We start from the raw sequence: 21,141 nt of genomic DNA on the forward strand, positions 1-21,141 counted from the left end.
TAGTCTCCCTCTCCCCTGACTCTCAGCCTGAAGGAGGGTCTCGACCCGAAACGCCACCCATTCCTTTTGTGCAGAGATGCTGCCTGTCCCGCTGAGTTACTCCAACACTCTGTGTCTACCTCTGGGGATAAGTGAGTGCCCCAGGTGGGTTCTCTCTCACACACCTGTCAGTCTGCAGCACCTGCCGCCTCCGCCCGCCTGCCGCCAGATGGCGATGCCGAGCGCTCCCGGGCCCGCCCACCGGTGACTGTATGGCGGTCGCCATGGAGACGAGGGCGGGGCGCGTTGGCCGGCGGGACGTTGGAGGAGAGGAGCCGGAGGACCGGGGCCGGGCGGGAGAGGAGAGTCGAGTCGGCAACGCTGAGGGAGGCAGGTCGGGCGGGCATGTCGCTGAGTGAACAGAGGCCGCTGCCCCGCGCCCTGGAGCCGGGCCCAGAGGCGCAGGCGATGGGGAGGATGCCGGCCTGGAAGCGGGAGATCCTGGAGCGGCGCAAGGCCAAGCAGGCGAGCCCGGGCTGGGAGCGAGCTCGGGCCGGGAGCGCCCCTCACGGTGGCGGCTGGACACAAGGCCCGAGCCGGGAGCTGGGTGAGGAGGAGGTGGATGGCGGCGCCGTGCTGCTGGAGAACATCGCTCCCGTTCAGGAGAACCTGTTCATTAAGCGGGAGCGGTGGCAGCGGCGGCGGGAGGAGCGGGAGCCGGCGGGTCTGGGTCTGGGATCGGGCCCCGGCCGCTCCGTGCCGCAGCTCCTGGAGCTCTACAGCCAAATCCCGGGGGTGCGCACCATCCGCGCCGACAACATCATCATCATCGAGTCCGACCCCGATTACTTCTCCGAGGTCGGCCTGAGGCACGACGACTCGTCCCGGCTGAACGAGGCCGGCGTGGCCGAGATCCGAGCCGCAGAGGTGTTCGTGTACGAGGCGCCACTGAGCCGCAGCGAGGAGAACCTGAGCACGCTGGGCACGGAGGGCTCTGGACACCTGCACGGCAAGGTCAGCCGCCTGCTAGAGAAGTTCGACCAAAACTACGTGAAGCCAGCCCGGTCGCGGAGCACGGAGAATCTGCTGGACGGCATCTCCGCCAAGGAACGACAGAGCAAGCCACTCTTGTTGCCAAAACCTCTGGTCCTTACAAAGCACAACCCAGGGCCAGTACGGCCCGACCCCCACTCCACAGCCTGGGGCTCCTCGCACTCGGAGCTTGCACGATCACCTGACCCGGACAGCGCGGCTCCCTCTCATCCCAAATCATCTCCGCTCTTCTCCCCCACCAGGTATTCCGCACCACTGTCTCCTGGGCGGATGCCTTCTCTTTCCCATGTTGCCTTAAAGGATCAGGATACCAGCATTTCTGAAGATCGGTCGTACTCGGTGTCTTCCTATCGTAAGCAGTTTGAAGGTATGCATGCCGATGGGTGGCAGAAGCAGTCGCTGGTTAGGAAAGTTCCGTCACACAAGAGCAACCAGAACACGTTGAAAGATTGCGCCGATAAGGAGAATAAGGTCATGGAGAATGGTCACCCTGAGGTTGATTTTGTGGGAAATGATGTACACTTAGTGAAGGAGGGCGAACATCAGGCTAATGCAAGTCACGTTGCGAATGGCGAGGTGTCTCCTCTTCAAACATCCAGCATGGAGGTTTCTAAAGGAGCTGATAAATGGAGGCCAAAATATGAAGTGGATGCAAGAAAATCTCTCAAATCATGCCCTGACGCACCCCCACCCACTGTATCTGATGGTTACTATGTCCCTTCATCTGTGAATCCCAGTGCCATTCCCTTGGGGAAAGTGAAGCAGAATCATAAGGTGGAAGGTTCAGCCAAAGTCACTCCAAACCAATGTAATGGCGTGTCTGCTTCCACTAGTCTCAATAACTCCTTTGAGATCATTCCTGCCACTCCACCAGATTTTGCATCCATTCCAGAAGATGATATCCAGGCAAGAGCATTAGCAAATCTTAAAAATCAATCCAAGAACTCATTTGTTGTGATTCCAAAGAAAAGAGCAGAAGCCTCTGTGACATACCTTGATGTTTGTAATTCTTGGGAAACGAGCAATAAATCTGATGAAGAGCCAAATCCTGACATTAGTGCTTCCATTCCCACTGAGATTCAAACAGACATAATTTCAGCTATTTCACAGGAAATAAGTAGCCCATCTGACTGTGATCAGGGAAAAGAAGAAATGCTATCTGATGCAGAATCTTCTCCCTCACACGCAGATTTTGATATGGATAACTTTAATAAGCCTACATCCATGGGTAGCTATAGCATTGCTTCCAGGCACACATCATTTTCACCTGGGGAAGAAACTTCGAGCATATTGCCTACAGAGTTGCCAGAGGCAGAGCAGAATGACGAAACTAGTGTGACATTAATTAGAAAAGGTGATCTCCCTGTTACTAATATAGATGATATTTTGGACACTGAAGAAATTCTTAAACAGCCAGCCATAGCAAAACCAACAGTAAAAAAAGACAAACCTTCCGACAAATCTTTTGGTGAACCACAACACCTCTTTATGCAACGGAAGAGTGGGAATACATTTACTGTTGTTCCTCAAAGAAAACCAGCAAACACTGGCCAAGAGGCTCCTGTTGATACAAATGGAACTGCTGAGCAGCTAGTTGAAGATCTTGATCCGGCATTTGTTAAACTGGAGGTGTTATTAAAGAAGCGCTATCCAGCTGCCGAAGATATCCAGGTGATAGGAGGGTATCTGTCATTGGAGAGGTCTTGTCTGTCCAAGAATGGCTCCACCAGGAAGAAGGTAGGCATCTTATTTCAAGTGATAACCTGCTGCCTATAGGCGAGCTGAATTCTTATGGACAGGTGGTGTCCTTTGCCACATTTCCTTGTCTGTTTGTGCCAAAGAAGATTAGCTGGATGAATTATGTGATTTCATTTTTACAATTGCCTAATTTAGACCATAATTTTGCAAAAACATTCAGGTCAAGTTGCAACCCAGCAGCACGTTATCATTTTAAACCTCCCTTCCCCAGTCCACTTTCCCAACTTCACAAATGACCTAGGTCTGAAGAAGGGTTTCGACCCGAAACGTTGCCTATTTCCTTCGTTCCATAGATGCTGCCTCACCCGCTGAGTTTCTCCAGCATTTTTGTCTACCTTCGATTTTCCAGCATCTGCAGTTCCTTCTTAAACATTCACAACTGACCTTTTGGCTTCTGTAAGAATGCCAATTTGGTCCAGGGTCACATAGTTCTGTGCTTTTGGCAAGGTCCTATGGCATTCAACAAGGTAATAGTCCTAGAGCCTTTGCAGCATGGAAACGGGCTCTTCATCCATAGAGTGATATAATGTGGAAAGAGGTCCTTCGGCCCAACTTGCCCACACTGGCCAACATGTCCCAGCTACACTAGTCCCACCTGCCCGCTTTTTGTCCATATCCCTCCAAACCGCGCCACATGTCCATTCAAACTATGTTGCCTAACTGAGCTAGTTATACTTGTCTGCACCATCCCATGTCCCACCAAACCTTTCCTATCCATAAAGCTGTCCAAGTGTGTTTTAAATGTACCCGGATTTACCTTTTCACCACCGACTCCCCCATAACTGATGGGGAACATAAGCCTTTATATTAAGTGGCTAATGGGGTGTGTAGTAGAAGTATGACTGTCTAAATGCTACAGGCTGTTTGAAACATTTATGGGCAGTAATCCAGTTCAGTGTACTGAGGCTTTTTTGTTGCGTGCTAACCAGTCAGCAGAAAGACAATCCATGATTACAATCCACTCATCCCAAACATAAACCTCCATTTATTATCTGGGCAGGAGATTCCCAAGCAGGAGATTGTGGGATGATGACTAATTTTATCCGGAAATGACTGACAATGTGGAGTTGCTTAGCAGCTTCCTGTTCAACCTCCTCTAAATTCATGTTTACCATTTACTTCAACTCATTCCTGTGGGGCTAAATTCCATATTCTCTCTCTCATTGTTGGTCAAAAGTGAATTCTGAATGCTTTGTTGGATTTCTGTGACCATCTGTTATTGACTGCCCTAGATCAGCTCTTCTGCACAAGTGCAAATGTTTTCTCTATCTACTCTAGTGCATCTTCTTGCGCTTGTTGGATATTTGTCTCGGGATCTTTCAGTTCCCCTATCCCATGTAGAACTATTAGCTACCTGGTACTAAATGATCCTTCATCCCACCCCTTTCCAACAACCTTGCATTTATTTGTATTGAACTTCATTTAACATTTGTTTGTCTATTCTGCAAGTATAATTTTATTCTGCAGTATTGACTATAGGGAGGTTTCATGGCAGTCGGGTCACGACCCATGACCCGTACTGTTTCTACACTACTCCAAATGGAGTACACGCGGTGAACTGCAGGTAAGCACTTACCATTGTTTCCAGCGTAGCGGGCCCGTTAAAACCAGCCGAAATTGTCAATTTTTTGCGCTGTAAATAATGATGGAAATCGGGATAAGCGTGTGAGACATTTAGCCTACTTCAGAATTCCAAAAGTGAGGAGAAATTACGGTAGATAGAAGCGAGAGCTGAAGGGACAACAACAGCCAGAGTTCTTGGCGAATATTGGCCGTTTGCTCACTGCATTTCATCAACTAATGCATTATTTGTGTTTTTCTTGATTCCTTTGGCATCTAAAAAATTTCAGAAGTGATAAATTTGACTGTAAAATTTTAAAATCGCCCATGGTTCTCAAGTGGGTTTTTACATACAAAAAGAAAACGCCTCTGAAGCAAAATTTACATCCAGATTTATCACTTCTGAGACTTTTTAAATACCAAAGGAATCAAGAAAAACCACAAATAATGCCTTACTTGATGAAATGCCGTGAGCAAACGCGATAATTTCCAATATTCTCAATTCCGATATCTGCACAGCCAATGTTTATCAAGCACTTTAGCTGCTGTTGTCCCTCCAGCTCTCGCTTCTCTTTACCTTCATTTCGCTTCACTTTTGGAATTCTGAAGTTGGGTACATGTCTCTCACACTTACCCCGACTTCCACAATTTTTTACAGCGCAAAAATTCAACATTTTGGCAGTTTTTAACAGGTAGGAAAGTACGCGTTTCTTGCATTAATAACATATACCGGAAGTTACAGATGTCCTGCAGATGGATTGAGTGGCTCCGTGCATCAAGCCCTATGACCCAGTGACCTTGCGTGCAACCTCCCTATTCCCCTTGCCCCCATCCCAAATGTGGTCCAACTGCAAATGTAGTAGTTGTGCTTTTGATTCCAGAGTCTAGTGGTGAATGTAAATAATGGTGGTCCCAGTGAGAGCCCTCCTGAAACCCCTCTGTGAATAGCTACCCATTGCTTCCACACACTGCTCTGTGTCCTGAGTTGAGCCAGTAATCCATTCTGCTACCTGTTCCCTGACTCCACATTCCCAGGTCTCATTACACTATTATACAGAATATTTTTGGAGAACTCCTGAAAATCTAAATAAAGTGTCCTTACTGCAATACCATTGTCTGCATGCTCTACTGCCACAACATTCACAGGTTTGGGAAGGAACTGCAGATGCTGGAAAATCGAAGGTAGACAAAAATGCTGGAGAAACTCAGCGGGTGAGGCAGCATCTATGGAGCGAAGGAAATAGGCAAAGTTTCGGGTCGAAACCCAGTTTGAAGAAGAGTTTCGACCTGAAACGTTGCCTATTCCCTTCGCTCCATAGATGCTGCTGCACTCGCTGAGTTTCTCCAGCATTTTTGTCTACATTCACAGGTTTGGTCAAGGTTGTTCCATTTTCCATGACACATTGTTCTCCTGTTCACTCCCATATGTTCTTCTATCCTCTCCTTGGAAGCTGCTTCCATTATATCTGTTATCATTGATGTTGAGCTGACTGGTCTCTCTTTCCTTGACTATTTTCTCCTCGCCGACCATCGATCCCTGCACATTAACATTATCCTGCACACACTAGGGACAATTTACACACTTGTACCAGCCATTTAACCTACAAACCTGTACGTCTTTGGAGTGTGGGAGGAAACAGGAGATCTCAGAGAAAACCCATGCGGTCACGGGGAGAACGTATTAACTCCATACAGACAGCACCCGTAGTTGGGATCGAACCCGGGTCTCTGGTTCTGCAAGCGCTGTAAGGCAGCAACTCTGCCACCGTGCCGCCCTTTACAACAAATTATTAAATACGTGTAGTAATATCTTTACTATCTCTTAGTTCTTTTAAATATTTGACTGGTCAAGGAATTGAGGATTATAGGGAACTGGCTGTGAAGAGATGTTGAGGCTGGCATGGATCTGCCACGATCATAATGAATGGTGGGGTAGACTTGAGAGGTTGAGTGGCCTACTCGTGTTTCTGTTTCCTTGTGTTCTTGGTCATCTCTTTTTCCCATGCAGCTCTCCACTGACTTTGCCTATCCCCCACTTCTGACCCTCAATTGTTCTCTTGTATCTTTACTGGCCCATGAATTCTCATGTGTTTTTGTACGTTCTTTTCATTTTGTGGTGTGTATGCTCTTGTGAACGCTGTTTTAAATGTCTCCAATTGTTTGTCAGCTTTGTTCATTTCAGAAACTGCAATCTTATGTGAATTGGGGATAGTTTAGCTTTCATAAAAGCTTTTTTCTATTTTCATTATTGATTACTGAGAAACATTTGAGTAGATTACTGTTCTGGGCCTCTGACAGCTCCTATTTCTGTTTAAATGAACGTGACACTGTGCAATAGCAGGTGATGAAAGTAATTGTTGTGCCTGCCATATGTTTCAATGAAAACCATTTCTTGATTATATATCTACGCCTTCATTCTGAGCTCATTTTAACTAGCTGTAATTAGTTCATCTACTGCCAGATTCTGGAGGTTTTTGGGCTCATCAGCAGGATGCAAGGTTCAGATAAATGCACGGTACTTGACTGCCAATAGTATGAGCACAGATTTCATCTTGGTTGTAATAAACTGAAGTGTTTACAAAAATTGTATGATACTTAATTATGGTGAAAGTAAATCTTGATAGTTACTTCAGTAAATGACCAGATACTGGATTAGAAACATAGGTGCAGGAGTAGGCCATTCGGTCCTTCGAGCCTGCACCGCCATTCAATATGATCATGGCTGATCATCCAACTCAGTATCCTATTGTACATGAATATTGTACATGACGACTAGGCCACTACAATACTCTAATCTTTGAGAGAATTTGAAGACTTGGTTTTCTGTTGCTAAATCTGTTTTTTATTTTTTATTTTGCATGCAGAGAATGTGGGTATGGGCCGTTTGGCACCCTGTTCCCTTCACTGTAGGCAGTCTCTTTGTATTGCTATTTGAGGATTTCAAAAGACATGTTAAAGAAAATTGTGATACAAAGGAGATGGAATACACAATTGTCTTATTGCTTGCCTTGACATAAGCAACACAGAGATGCTGCCTGAGCCACTGAGTTACTCCAACTCGGGGTGGCTACCGAGCCCACTGGCAAGGGCCAGTACTCCTTCATCTGGGTAGAGATGCTGAATTTAATGTGAGGGCCATGTGCTGGGAGATTTGCTACTCCTACTTGTTATGCGTGCAAGGGAAACACATTATTTCTACATGTGAGTAGCTGCAGGGATTATGCAAGAGTCTGATTATCTGGGAATAAAGTACAAGATTATAGAGTCATAAATTGGAAATGGGCCCTTTGGCCCAATTTGACCATGACAATCTACACATCCCACCTGCCCGTGTTTGGCCCACATCCCTGTAAACGTTAGGCGAACTTGTGAAATGAATTAATTACCTGTCATGAATTATGATTTCCCCATCGTGAAAATAATGAACTTAGTGAGTTGGAGTGAAGTATAAACTGTTTACCTTCTCTGCATTTATCCCACCACTGCATCACTCGTGTATTATAACTGTGAATTTCCTTATTGTTTGTGCTCTGACATCACCCTATGCAAATAGTCATTTATTAGGATAACATAAAGTGATAAAATGAGTCATCCGAAGGTTAAGAATCTCCTGCTCATTACATGGGATCAAAACTCCAACTGTGTTGGCAGGTTTTTATCAGGTTAGCAGAGCTTTTCATTGTGGTTGGCCTCAATCGTCAGCAGAAGGAAGTGGGTGATTTCATGTACAAATTGGAACTTGGTCATTTCCTGCTTTACACAACAGCGATGCTTTCAGTATGGCTCATGTTTTCCAAAATGTGATCTTACCATCGAGTGTATACCAAGATGGTCCATTTGTTCACTCCTGCAAGAAGGGCTTTCCCATTTTTGGGGTCAAAGCCATATATTGTTAAATCTAGAAGAATTGTGGTGTGGTTAAAATAAAGGGCACAAAGTGTTGGAGTAACTCAGTGGCTCAGGCAGCATCTCTGGAGAACATGGATGAGTGACGTTTCGGGTCTGGATGCTGCTTCAGACTGCGGTGTGGGGGGGATGAAATGGGCGACGTTGTTAGTAGCTTAGTTAACTGAGATTGGCGAACTCAGTGTTCATACCATTAGATTGTTTATCCAAGCAGAATATGAGGTGCTGTTCCACCAGTTTGTGCACCCCTTCACTTTGGCAATGAAGGCACAGGTCAGAAAGATCAATATTGCACTGGGAAGTGGAGTTAACCTAATCCTTGACATAACCTTCCAAATTAACTGCTTTGAGTAAAAAGATTTGGCAGACCGAGCACAAGTGTTCTGTGAAAAGGTCACCGAGTCTCCACTTAGTCTTGGCGATGTACAGGAGGCCACATGGAGTATGGAACACCACATGCAGTAGATGAGGTTAGATAACTTTTTTTTTCTGTCTTCACAGATGCTGTGTCATCTCTTGTGTCTTTTTTGCGATATTCTGACTTTTTTACAACCAATTAAAATTTTAATGTTTATTGCATTTTGCAAATATATTGAGAACATGCAGAGTGTGAACAAACACTTACTAACAAACAAACAAAGGGATTCAAATCTCCACCACTCCCTGTGTTGCTATAGAGTTACTATTTAAGGCATACTATTTATCTTGCAGTTTCCTGCTTTACCTGCACTGCACATACATAGTGAACAATGTGCTAAATATATCAGTTGTAACAAAGGCTCGCAATTAAAAATAAGGGTCACAACATATTGGCCCCGTGTTTTAAGTATTAGGAGTAAAATCATATAATCAAAGTTTTTCAGAGTATTGTCCTATATTGAATTTAAGATAAATCTTTTTACTCAAGCAATTAGAATTTGGAAAGTTATGTCAAGGGTTAGGTTAGGTACATTTAACGGGGACTTCTTTGAAAAGAGGTGGCAGGAAATGGTATGAAATTTGGTGTAATTAGTTGAAGGGTGTGAGGAAACAGGCAGGATATAAACTGGCATAGATGAATAGGAATGAAAGGTCTGTTTTGTACCATACATTCGGTGTAAGCAAACCTTGATCTTGGTGGCAATCTGGGATGGACATTTGCAGAATTCAACCACAGTAAACTGCCTAGAGACTGATTTATCTGCTGTTCCAATGAAGCTCAAAACATTACAAACCCACTGACTCACATGGCTATCTGGACTACACGTCTTACCACCCTGCCCCCTGTAAAGACTCCATCCCCTACTCCCAATTCCTCCGCCTACGCCGCATCTGTTCCCAGGATGAGACATTTCATATCAGGGCATCGGAAATGTCCTCGTTCTTCAGGGAACGGGGATTCCCCTCCGCCACCATAGATGAGGCTCACACCAGGGTCTCATCCATACCCCGTAACACTGCTCTCTCTCCCCATCCCCGCACACGCAACAAGGGCAGAGTCCCTCTGGTCCTCACCTTTCACCCCACCAGCCGGCAAATACAACACATAATCCTCCGCCATTTCCGCCACCTCCAACGTGACCCCACCACTCGCCACATCTTCCCATCTCCCCCCATGTCTGCCTTCCGCAAAGACCGCTCCCTCCGCAACTCCCTCGTCAATTCTTCCCTTCCCTCCCGCACCACCCCCTCCCCGGGCACTTTCCGTTGCAACCGCAAGAAATGCAACACCTGTCCCTTCACCTCCCCCCTCGACTCCATTCAAGGTCCCAAGCAGTCGTTCCAGGTGCGACAAAGGTTCACCTGTATCTCCTCCAACCTCATCTACTGCATCCGCTGCTCTAGATGTCAGCTGATTTACATCGGTGAGACCAAGCGTAGGTTGGGCGACCGTTTCGCCGAACACCTCCGCTCAGTCCACAATAACCTACCTGACCTCCCGGTGGCTCAGCACTTCAACTCCCCCTCCCATTCCCAATCCGACCTCTCTGTCCTGGGTCTCCTCCATTGCCAGAGTGAGCAACAGCGGAAATTGGAGGAACAGCACCTCATATTCCGTCTGGGGTCCTTGCGTCCTTATGGCATCAACATTGAATTCCCCCAATTTGGCTAGCCTGTGCTGTCTCCTCCCCTTCCTTCACCCTCTAGCTGTCTCCTCCCACCCTCCCATCCGCCCGCCCTCGGGCTCCTCCTCCTCCTCCCTTTTTCCTTCTTTCTTTCCCCACCCCCCATCAGTCTGAAGAAGGGTTTCGGCCCGAAACGTCGCCTATTTCCTTCGCTCCATAGATGCTGCTGCACCCGCTGAGTTTCCCCAGCAATTTTGTGTAAGCTCAAAACAAGGATCCTCGACTTGTTTCTCTACCTGGTATGGTATGGCCAAGCAATTAATACTGAGTTCAATGATCAGAAAATGCTCCTTGCTCCATTTACATATCTTCTACCATCTTTTTATTCCGATTAACATCCCTCATTGCTTTGCATCTTTTTCCAATTAAGCTTCTTACAAAACCCCTATCACCTCCCCCCCCCCCTCTGTATTCTATATGCCTTTCAAATCACATTATCTGCTTATGTCACCAGTCAAGGTCCCTCGGTTCTTCAATACTCCCTGACATCCGGTCATTCCTAGTGTACTCATTAATATTCCTAAAAAGGAGCAGCTCAGATGTCTGCATTAAATTCCATCTGCTATTTTTCAGCCCAGTTTGCCAACACATCAATATTTCTCTGCATACTAAGATTAACTACCATACTATAAACAACTTCCTCAATCTTAATATAATTTGCAGATTTGCTGATCATGCATCCCACTTGACAGACTAGGCATTCACGTATATTACAAGCAGCAACGATCCGAGCACTGATCGTGTAGGACACTGCTAGTCACAGGCATCCGATCACAAAACAGCCCTCTGTACTATTGCCAAGCCAATCTTGGGTCCTGTTTGCCATGTTGCCCTCACCTTAACAAAGGTGCCATATGCGATGCTGACCTTTACATAAATGGCAGTCATCAGTAGTGTATGTGCTCTGTTGTCTGAAGTGTCACTTGAATAATCGTTGCCCCGACCGAATGCTGTTAGCTGAGATCTAGCTAATGTAAAACTTGTGTTATTAGAATGCAGGTGGCTCAGCATATATAGAAACATAGGTCCTTTGAGCCAGCACTGCCATTCAATATGATCATTGTTGATCATCCAAATCAGTACCCCGTTCCTGCTTCCCCCCCCCCCCCCCCATATCCCTTGATTCCTTTAGCCCTAAGAGCTAGATCTAACTCTCTTGAGCAAGAACAACTTGTGTTCACAAGTCTCTGACGTGGTGTTTGAATCTCGATCTGACTGCAACAAGGTTGCTGACTCTGAGTTAGCACTAAGATTGAAGTTGAGGTGTGTGTTTAGACATGTTTAGTTCATCAGTAAAACACATGGTTTGTTCACAATTTCAATCCATTAATCTTGCCTGGGGGATGCATATGACAACTCTTTTGGGATTGGGATTGGAAATATTAATGTGACGGCTGCTGTTCTGTCAGGCTTCTTACTTCTAGGCTTTGCTTTTAAATAATCCATGATGAGATGCAGAGTATTAAGGATCTATTTCTACTAATGAGTTATCAGGAATCAGAGCTCAAATTTCACGTTCCCTTCTGGCATTTTAAGAGAACAACTTGCAACTTGCTTTGTCAGGGCAAGATTTTTTTTAGCACTTGTGTTGAGCAGAATTATGTGGAACTAATGAATACTTCTGGCAGAACCTGGTGAGTTGTAGTTCCCAGCCTTCTGTCAATTACTTCTCCCCTTTTTGTTGCTTTGTTCCCTGAATTGAACTCTGCTGACAGACCAACATGATGCATTAAGGGATTTATTGACAGTTTCTGCAAAGCATAAGTGCCTGCCATGCAAGTCCATATTTTATGGCTAAGTTATGACCCAAGAACTTTGCACTGTGTTGGCCGCATCCTGAAGTAATGCGAGCTTTGCAGCTGCACCTTTTGTGCAGTTTGTGTTATAGGGCCTGTCCCCCAAGTTCTCCTACCTTTTGCAATAGAAAATATTTCCTGATTTCACCTACTCAACAGTCAAAAATCTGTAGCCTCCCTTTGATCTGGTATTTTGTTGCTTCACATTCTTGATCCATGGCGTTTTAACATTAATGTTTTATTATTATTATTAATGTTTAGTGTTTTCTGAGTAATTCGTAACTGTCACTGTATGTCATGTTGTTATTTGTGGCGGAGCACCAAGGCAAATTCCTTGTATGTGAATACTTGGCCAATAAACTTACTTAAGCAGCTTGCTCTGACTTAAATACATTAGATAGATTTGAGGTGCCTTATAACTAATTTCTTTGGGGATTTGTTGGCTGTTACCATGAGGCTTCAGTGCATCGAGAATTTCTGCCGGCTCCTGGCCTAAGGTGTTTAGAGATGCAGAGATACAGCGCAGAAACATGTCCTTCGGCCCACCGAGTCCACGTCGACAAGCGATCCCTGTACACTAATACGATCCTACACACTGAGGACAGTTTACAATTTTACCAAACCAATTATCCTACAAATCTGTAGGTCTTTGGAGTATGGGAGGAAACCGGAGCTCTGGAGAAAACCCACACAGGTCATTGGGAGAATGTACAAACTCCGTACAGACAGCACCCGTAGTCAGGATTGAACCCGCGTCTCTGGCGCTGTAAAGCAGCAACTGTACCACTGCGGCACCGTGCTGCCAGAATATTTTTTCCGGTTGTCTTTATTACCTTAATGCTGGAACATCACATCTCTCTCTGCCATTGGGCACAGCTGACAAACACCCACATTTGGGAAGGAGTCTGGAAGCCCACTACTTTTATACCAGAAATGGCTGATGTGAGAATGACAGAGAAACGTGAGCAAAAGTGAATACTTTGTTTACTCCACTTTGCTTTATTTTGACTTTATATACGTATTTAGTAATGAATTAGTAATGAACAAACAGCACCTCTGGAGAACATTGATAGGTTTTGGTTCGGGATGCTTTTTCATTGGGGGGGGCTGGAGTAGAAAGAAATGAGAGGAGAAGCGGAACAAAGTGTGGCAGGTGAAAAGTAGACACAGGTTGGGGGGGGGGGGGGAGGGGGGAGGGGGTTGATAGGCAGATGGTTGGAACAAAGACCAGAGATCAAAACTGAAGGAAAGTGAGAGGGGTTGGGGCACGCTGGAGAGGTGGGGAGGGTAAAGGGGAGGGGTTGAGGGGCGTTTTGGGGGTTGCCTAAAATTAGTGAATTCAATGTTCATACCGTTGGGTTGCAAACTACCCGTGTGTAGATAGATGTTTGGCATCCAGCCTGTGGGCTGTTTGCACCTGTCCTGACCCTACACTCTTTGCTTTCCTCCAACAGAGAATCTACCCTATCAATGTATTTTGCTCTTTTAACCCCTTAATTTAAAGGGATCTTTTAGATCCTTGAATATACAAACCAAATATGTTCAACCAGGCTTCAGTATCATTCTGGTGAATTTGTGATCCACACTCCAAAAACCTCTAATATCTGTCTTCAGAAGCTGCCTATCGTTCTCCAGAGAGTGTCTGCCCAAGGCACTTCCTTTTTTTTTCAGCCTTAGCGTAAAGGTCAGCATCCTGTGCATTTGTTTTAACAGACATCTGCATCCTTTTCTCATGTACAGCTCATCACATTTCACCATAAAGAAAATGTCTTACTTGGATAATCTCACACTTTCTTACATCAAATTGTATCTGCAATAAATTCTAACCATGTAATGTACCACCTGAGACTTTAACTTGCTGCTCCCCACTGTAGGACTAACTACACCATCTAATTTGTGGTAATTCACCAATTTAAATATACAGAGCCATCTTTCTTTCCATCTTGAAAACCAGAAACTTGTTAGTCCAGAACCTTAAGGCATATCCCGTATCCCATTGAGAGTGAGTGCTCCTGCAATAATAGCAAATACTGAACCAGCCTCAGAGCTGCCTTATTAACCAGTCCTGCTACCATCAGAGGTCTGTGGACATGCGCTCCAAAACTCCTCTGTTACTTTACACAAATCAATATCCTACCATCTAATATCGAATCTGAAGAAGGGTTCAGACCCAAAGGGTTGTCTGTCCATTCCATCCACAGATGCTGCCTGACCCGCTGAGTTCCTCCGGCACTTTGTTTTTTGCTCAAGATTCCAGCATCTGCAGTTTCTTGTGTCGCTACTGTATGCACTTGTTTTCTCTCCCCAAATACATCAGGTTGAACTCCATTTTCCACTTCCGTGCTCTTCTAATCAGTCCGTTGATTTCTTCCACCGCCTAGAATCTTCTTCCTCTGTATCATCACACTGCCAGTTTCAGTTTCATCAGCAAATGTCTTAATCCTTGCGTTTAAGACCAGGTCATCAATATATACATGAAAAGATAAAGATCCCAGTCCAAAATCCTGCCGACTGCCACTGGACAGAGCTTTCCAGTCAGAAAGTTCCCACTTGCCATTCTCCTTTGACTTCCCCTGCTGACGTATCTTGCCACACTTATATCCTGAGGACATTTACTTCCCTGGTCAATCTGTCATATAGCAATTTGTCAGTTACTATGCTAAAATCTACACCCTACCCTGCACATTATCTGTCTCAACCCTCTTTATAGAGTCTCACAGCATGGAAACAGGCCCTTCGGCCCAACTCGCATAGGCTGACCAAGATCTTGGCCTGAGTTAGTCCCATTTGTCTATGTTTAGTCCATATCCCTCCGTCTATTGCTCTCCATGAACCTGTCTAAATGTCTATGAAGCATAGCAATTATCTCCTCAATGTTTGTACTGTAGCCAAGATTTGACTTGACAATAAATTCCTGCTGACTACTTAATTAACCTTTCTCCCTTTAAATGTTGTTTTATGCTCTCTCTTTAGAATGATTTACTGCTGCCGATGTTAGGCAGACTGCAATTACTTGGGCTTTTACTTTCCCCACATTAGTAGACTTCCAGTCCACCAGCATTTGCATGTAGCCTATGGGAACTACAAAAAGATGGAGCCTGAACAGTCTCCTCTCTTGGTCCCTGCAGGAGGCTGGGACATAGTTTAACCTGCGCAAAACACTGTGCTGGTGGAACACAGCGGATCAGGCAGCATCTGTGGAGAGAATGGACGGGCAACCCTACTTTAGCAACTGCAGTTTCAAATGTCCACACACTTGAAGTTGGTCTGGCAAGGTATCCATTGTTTATGATGCTAGACTCGTCATACTGTCACTCTCTGTTTGCATGTTTGTTAATACTTTATATTCTTCCTCTGAAACGACAATGTTTACTTTAGTTTGGAAATAGTTTAGAAGTACAGCGTGGAAATAGGCCAGTCGGCCCACCGAGTCCACGCCGACCAGCGATCACCCATACACTAACACTATCCTAAATGGGAGAATGTACACCCTCCGTAAAGACAACACCCGTAGTCAGGATCGAACCCGCTTCCCGGCACTGTAAGCCAGAAACTTCACCGCTGCACCACTGTGTCGCCATATGTCTATTTCATTTGTGTCTACCAGGAAGACAGTGTCAAGTATTTATTTGGAACATTTTGTACTCCAGTTCCCATATCCTTGTTCATTCACTTAACCTATTCATATTCCCCCAAACTCTCTCTGTATCCTCCTCAGTCCAGACCACAACACCCACCTTTGTATTATCTGAAATCTTACATATATTATCTTTGATTTCATTGATATTGTTTGTGAACAGCTGGGCAAGGCACTGCTGTAGGTACAGCATCCAAACCAGGAGCTGCTAACCCATCCTCAATACTCACACACATATTACCCCCGATACCAAACACTTTAATGTGCTTTAATCATCTTGTGTGCCAATGAATATTTTGTTGAAGATATTCTGTCAGTTTAACTACACCACAGGGATAACATCCATTTTGTGCAATCAATAATCCATCCTGAGCTTTTTGAAATGTTACTTCCCCAAACAGCTCTCATTCCGACAGGAAGTCGGGTTCCACAGCAACCCCGCCCAGGTTATCAAATTAACCTGTGAACTTTGCCTATGGTTATTGTTCCACATGGTTAGCAACTGCCTATTACCTGCTTTTTCCTTGTAGTTAAATCATTTGGAGCTCTTCTTACCGTGTATTTAAATATTAAAAGTTTTCAATCAGAAGTTCAAATCATTTTCTCTTGGGAAAAGGACACAGCTAAAGCTTCAATGTGTGTTTGAAAGCAAACAGAGAAGCATCTTTATGATGAGAAGTTAGAATGAAGATCGAGAGCTTCCTCAGTTTGGGAAGTTTCCATCACAAAAGATGGGAAATATACTTTGAGGAGTAGTAAACCAGTGAGCCCCTTGATGTTTATCCATGGTCAATAAAATCACTGCTGATCTGTGTAAGTTTCTCTCATCTTTCAACCCACTTGATTATCAAGAGTCATCTACTTCTGTCTTAATTTTTAAATTTTGTTTTTAAAAACAATCTCAGAAATATGATGGCAAACTGTGGAAAAATCATTTTGATTAAGACCAGGGGCACCAGTTTACAATCACAATTCAGTAGCATTTCCTTATCAAATTGATACCCGATAACCTGGACTAGATAATTTTTAAAATGGTCTCTGCACATTGATTAATGTACATATCTTTTACCTGATTAAAGTCCTCTGGTGTAAAACTTATATCCTGATGGTGCAAGTAACAATAGCGTATCAGCGATCTGGATGGGACTCTTCCAATAAAGCACCTACCTCTTCCAAGTCAATCCATGGTTTGGTCAGCAGAATTCAAAACCTTCACGTGGATGTGCACTTCAACTTGCAAAAACACCCAGGTTTTATGAGAGATGGAGGCTATGCGCAGTACACAATTGCCAGCTTGAAATTCGTAGAAAGCATCTATGATGTAAAAATCCATTTTCTCATGTACGGCATAATTTGCCTGATAGCACAAGACAAAAATGGGTACACGTGGCACTAATAAACTAATAATAATCATCAGCTTGAGTCTTCTCTAAGTTTGTTCACCAGATATCTGAGAACATAACATTTTTGGGGAATAAAAGTACGTTCTGAAAATTATAGATTGATGCTAATTGAATAAATAAATGTTATTGCCATATTTGAATTTTCATAGAATAGTCACAGTATTAACAGCTGTGAGGACTATTGTGCAGTAGACCTTGGATTACAGTTCAGAGATGGATGGGTGGTGTAGTTGACAATTTAAGATATGCAACAAATATTAGTCAAACACAAATGAAATGAAAACAGCATGAAGTAGAATCAACTACACTAAGTTATAAATACTATATTGGATAAGGTTTTACTGTGTCCTGAGACCAAACACAAACGTCAATGTCCCTTTGACCCATCACTGGACCACAAGAACACACAGGGTGTTAGTAATAGTAATGAGTACCAGCCTTTCCCATCTTGACTGTATCCAAAGAACCAAGATGGCATCAAAGACATTTGAATGTTATTGGTGAATAAGTGCATTGATTCCATTGTTTAATTTGTAGAACATCTCGTAACATTAATCCGAATAATGTCATCACCCATTTTTCCTTCTTGCACCCAGCTTGCTCTTGGAGCAGATGCAGTTCATCGTCAAAGGAGTACAGCTAGCAGCTCCATTCCCTCCTCTGATCAACTCCTCAATATTTACCAGGGCTCGACAGCACCAATACTCTAGAACCACTTGAGTTATCATTTTCCATCGTCTGCCTATGGTTCAGAAATATGCATAACCTACATTTTATCACCTGCCCTTTGTGAGAGTGTCTTTCTGTGCAGCCAGGCTCATTCCACGTCTGACAGAGTGAGGACTTAGTTTACTCCAAGATTACTGAAATAACTCTCCACTGCAGGAAGTATTTGTCTAAATCTCAGATAACTCCAAGGGATCCGAGAGTACATCTCCACAGTTTGTCACAGCTTGGTAAATAAGGCTATTATAAGGCCTTTAGGGATATTTGCCATGATGCGGAGGGTACTCACTCTCAATGTCGCAGCATTTCAATATAATATGATGCTCCTTACTGTTCTAAACTACAGCCTTTGTTTTTTCCCCCCAAAAATAAAACGACTGGGCCACACATCCAAATAGATGAATGACAGTAAGTTAGGAGTTATAGCAATATAGGAGTTATAGTTATATTGGCTCAATTGACAAATAAAGGGTAAAGTTTCTGCAGACGGAGCTAGCTATAAGGAAATGTGAGGTTATCCAATAAAGGGATTTGGAATCTCTTCAGTGAGAAACTGCAAACTGACCTGCTGAGTTTAACACTTTGTCTTTTTACCATGCGACTTAAACCTATCTGAAAATGATTTGAGTAGGAAGGAACTGCAGATGCTGGTTTAAACCAAAGATAATCACAGAAAACTGGAGTAACTCAGCAGATGAGGTAGCATCTCTAGAGAAAGGGAATAGGTGACGTTTTGGGTCGAGACTCTTCTTCAGACTTCAGATCTGAATTCCTAAACATTGACTGTACGTTTTTGGATACCTGATTCAACCACTCTCAGTGAACAGACATACCTTCTCCCACATGTTCTTCGTCTCCTGTAGTTTTCCACCCAGTTATCATAACTGCAGAGGTAACCCTCCACATGAGAAGCAAATGACAGTCAGCACAATCAGTAAACCAATTACTTTATGATCAGTTAAGATATTAAATAATTTATTCTGGGGAATTACTCCCTGTCCTTTATCAATTGTTTGTAGTTTCCTGAACAATTCTGTGACATGGCTAATCGAATGACCCAGACAATGTTTTGTCAATCGTGCTTTAATACAAAACCATTCAAGACAGGATAGGGCCCATTACTGAACTATACATTCAGGGAACAACAAGCATTTGAACTGGAATAACACCATCAACCACTTTTAACAACCACAAGCATATAGAGTTCCAGTGGCCTTGTGAGAAGTTAGCATGGATTCTCACTGCAGTTAGTATCCCACTGCCCTGGGGGTAAGTGAGGTTAAGCACTTATCACCTCCTGCAGAAGCTTTAGTTGGAGGGGATAGACTGAGCTGTGTCCACCACTGCCGCCTCTTGCGTTCCTGTGCATTGGAATTGTCATGCAATGAATACAACCCGTCAGGATAATTTCTGCAGTACATCTATAAATGTTTGTTGGGAGTATTCATATGTATATCGAATCTTTTTGAACTTCTAAGAAAGATCACGTTTGTAATTGAAGGGTAGTTTATTTCCATGGCTTGGCATTTAAAAATAAACTCCTTTGCTATATTTGTTTTAGGTTCACTATGAAAGAGCATCTTGTTGCTACACGCTTGATTTCTATGTTCAAGGTTGTACCATACCTGGATACAGAGCAGAAGAAACTTTAATGGGAAATGTAGTAAAGAGCTTTCTCCAAGATATGTTAAACCAGGTATAGACCTGAAATTGGCTCCTTTACATTCTGACAGTGGGTGGCTGACCCATTCTCTTCAGTAAATTCCTCACTTGCATTGAAAACCAGCGATAAAGAATAATTCAGATGGGCATTGGAAATGTTTCCCTAAATCCGTCTTAACCATATAACCATATAACAATTACAGCACGGAAACAGGCCATCTCGGCCCTACAAGTCCGTGCCGAACAATTTTTTTCCCTTAGTCCCACCTGCCTGCACTCATACCATAACCCTCCATTCCCTTTTCATCCATATGCCTATCCAATTTATTCTTAAATGATACCAACGAACCTGCCGCCACCACTTCCACTGGAAGCTCATTCCACACCGCTACCACTCTCTGAGTAAAGAAGTTCCCCCTCATGTTGCCCCTAAACTTCTGTCCCTTAATTCTGAAGTCATGTCCTCTTGTTTGAATCTTCCCTATTCTCAAAGGGAAAAGCTTGATCACATCAACTCTGTCTATCCCTCTCATCATTTTAAAGACCTCTATTAAGTCCCCCCTTAACCTTCTGCGCTCCAGAGAATAAAGACCTAACTTATTCAACCTATCTCTGTAACTTAGTTGTTGAAATCCAGGCAACATTCTAGTAAATCTCCTCTGTACTCTCTCTATTTTGTTGACATCCTTCTTATAATTGGGCGACCAAAATTGTACACCATACTCCAGATTTGGTTTCACCAATGCCTTGTACAATTTTAACATTACATCCCAGCTTCTATACTCAATGCTCTGATTTATAAAGGCTAGCATACCAAAAGCTTTCTTTACCACCCTATCTATATGAGATTCCACCTTCAAGGAACTATGCACGGTTATTCCCAGATCCCTCTGTTCAACTGTATTCTTCAATTCCCTACCATTTATCATGTACGTCCTATTTTGATTTGTCCTGCCAAGGTGTAACACCTCACATTTATCAGCATTAAACTCCATCTGCCATCTTTCAGCCCATTTTTCCAAATGGCCTAAATCACTCTGTAGACTTTGGAAATCCTCTTCATTATCCACAACACCCCTATCTTGGTATCATCTGCATACTTACTAATCCAATTTACCACCCCTTCATCCAAGTCTTCCCCTTGGGCGGCTTCACATATTAAAACTGGGGAATTATGTAAGGTGGTTCCATTGTTCTTGAACAATCTAGACTACTTAGTCACAGTGTCAAAAAGCTTTTACACTGGGGAGCATTATTGTTTGATACAGGTCTCAGCTGTTACTGACCCTGTAATAATTTAAAACCACACAAATGAACCAGTTACCTTGGAGCCCACAAGTATATACCGAATCTGGCATTCATGAATTTGAATAAGAGGAAAGCATTATGAAACAGTCTACTTTCCAGTCTAACACTTTTATGCAAAAAATGGAAAGTTTGGAAACAATTTAGCAATTCTTTTTACTTCTCACTGATTTAAAATAAAGTCTATCCTCATCAATCACCATTAATTATCATTTATTTTTAAAACCACTGCCGTCAATACCATTTGTGGC

The 21,141-nt window shown here is 43.7% G+C and overlaps 1 protein-coding gene across 1 annotated transcript in view; it reads left to right on the forward strand.

Annotated features, from left to right (window-relative positions):
* Nucleotides 1–293: 293 nt before the first annotated feature.
* tprn (taperin) overlaps nucleotides 294–21,141 on the forward strand; it is a 49,143-nt gene continuing 28,295 nt past the window's right edge. The window contains exon 1 of the mRNA XM_033049159.1: nucleotides 294–2,769. Within this exon, the coding sequence (XP_032905050.1) occupies nucleotides 385–2,769 (2,385 nt within the window). The 5' untranslated portion in view covers nucleotides 294–384. The remainder of the gene's footprint in view (nucleotides 2,770–21,141) is intronic.

This window comes from Amblyraja radiata, chromosome 32 (assembly GCF_010909765.2).
Source record: "Amblyraja radiata isolate CabotCenter1 chromosome 32, sAmbRad1.1.pri, whole genome shotgun sequence".
NCBI classification, from domain to species: Eukaryota; Metazoa; Chordata; class Chondrichthyes; order Rajiformes; family Rajidae; genus Amblyraja; species Amblyraja radiata.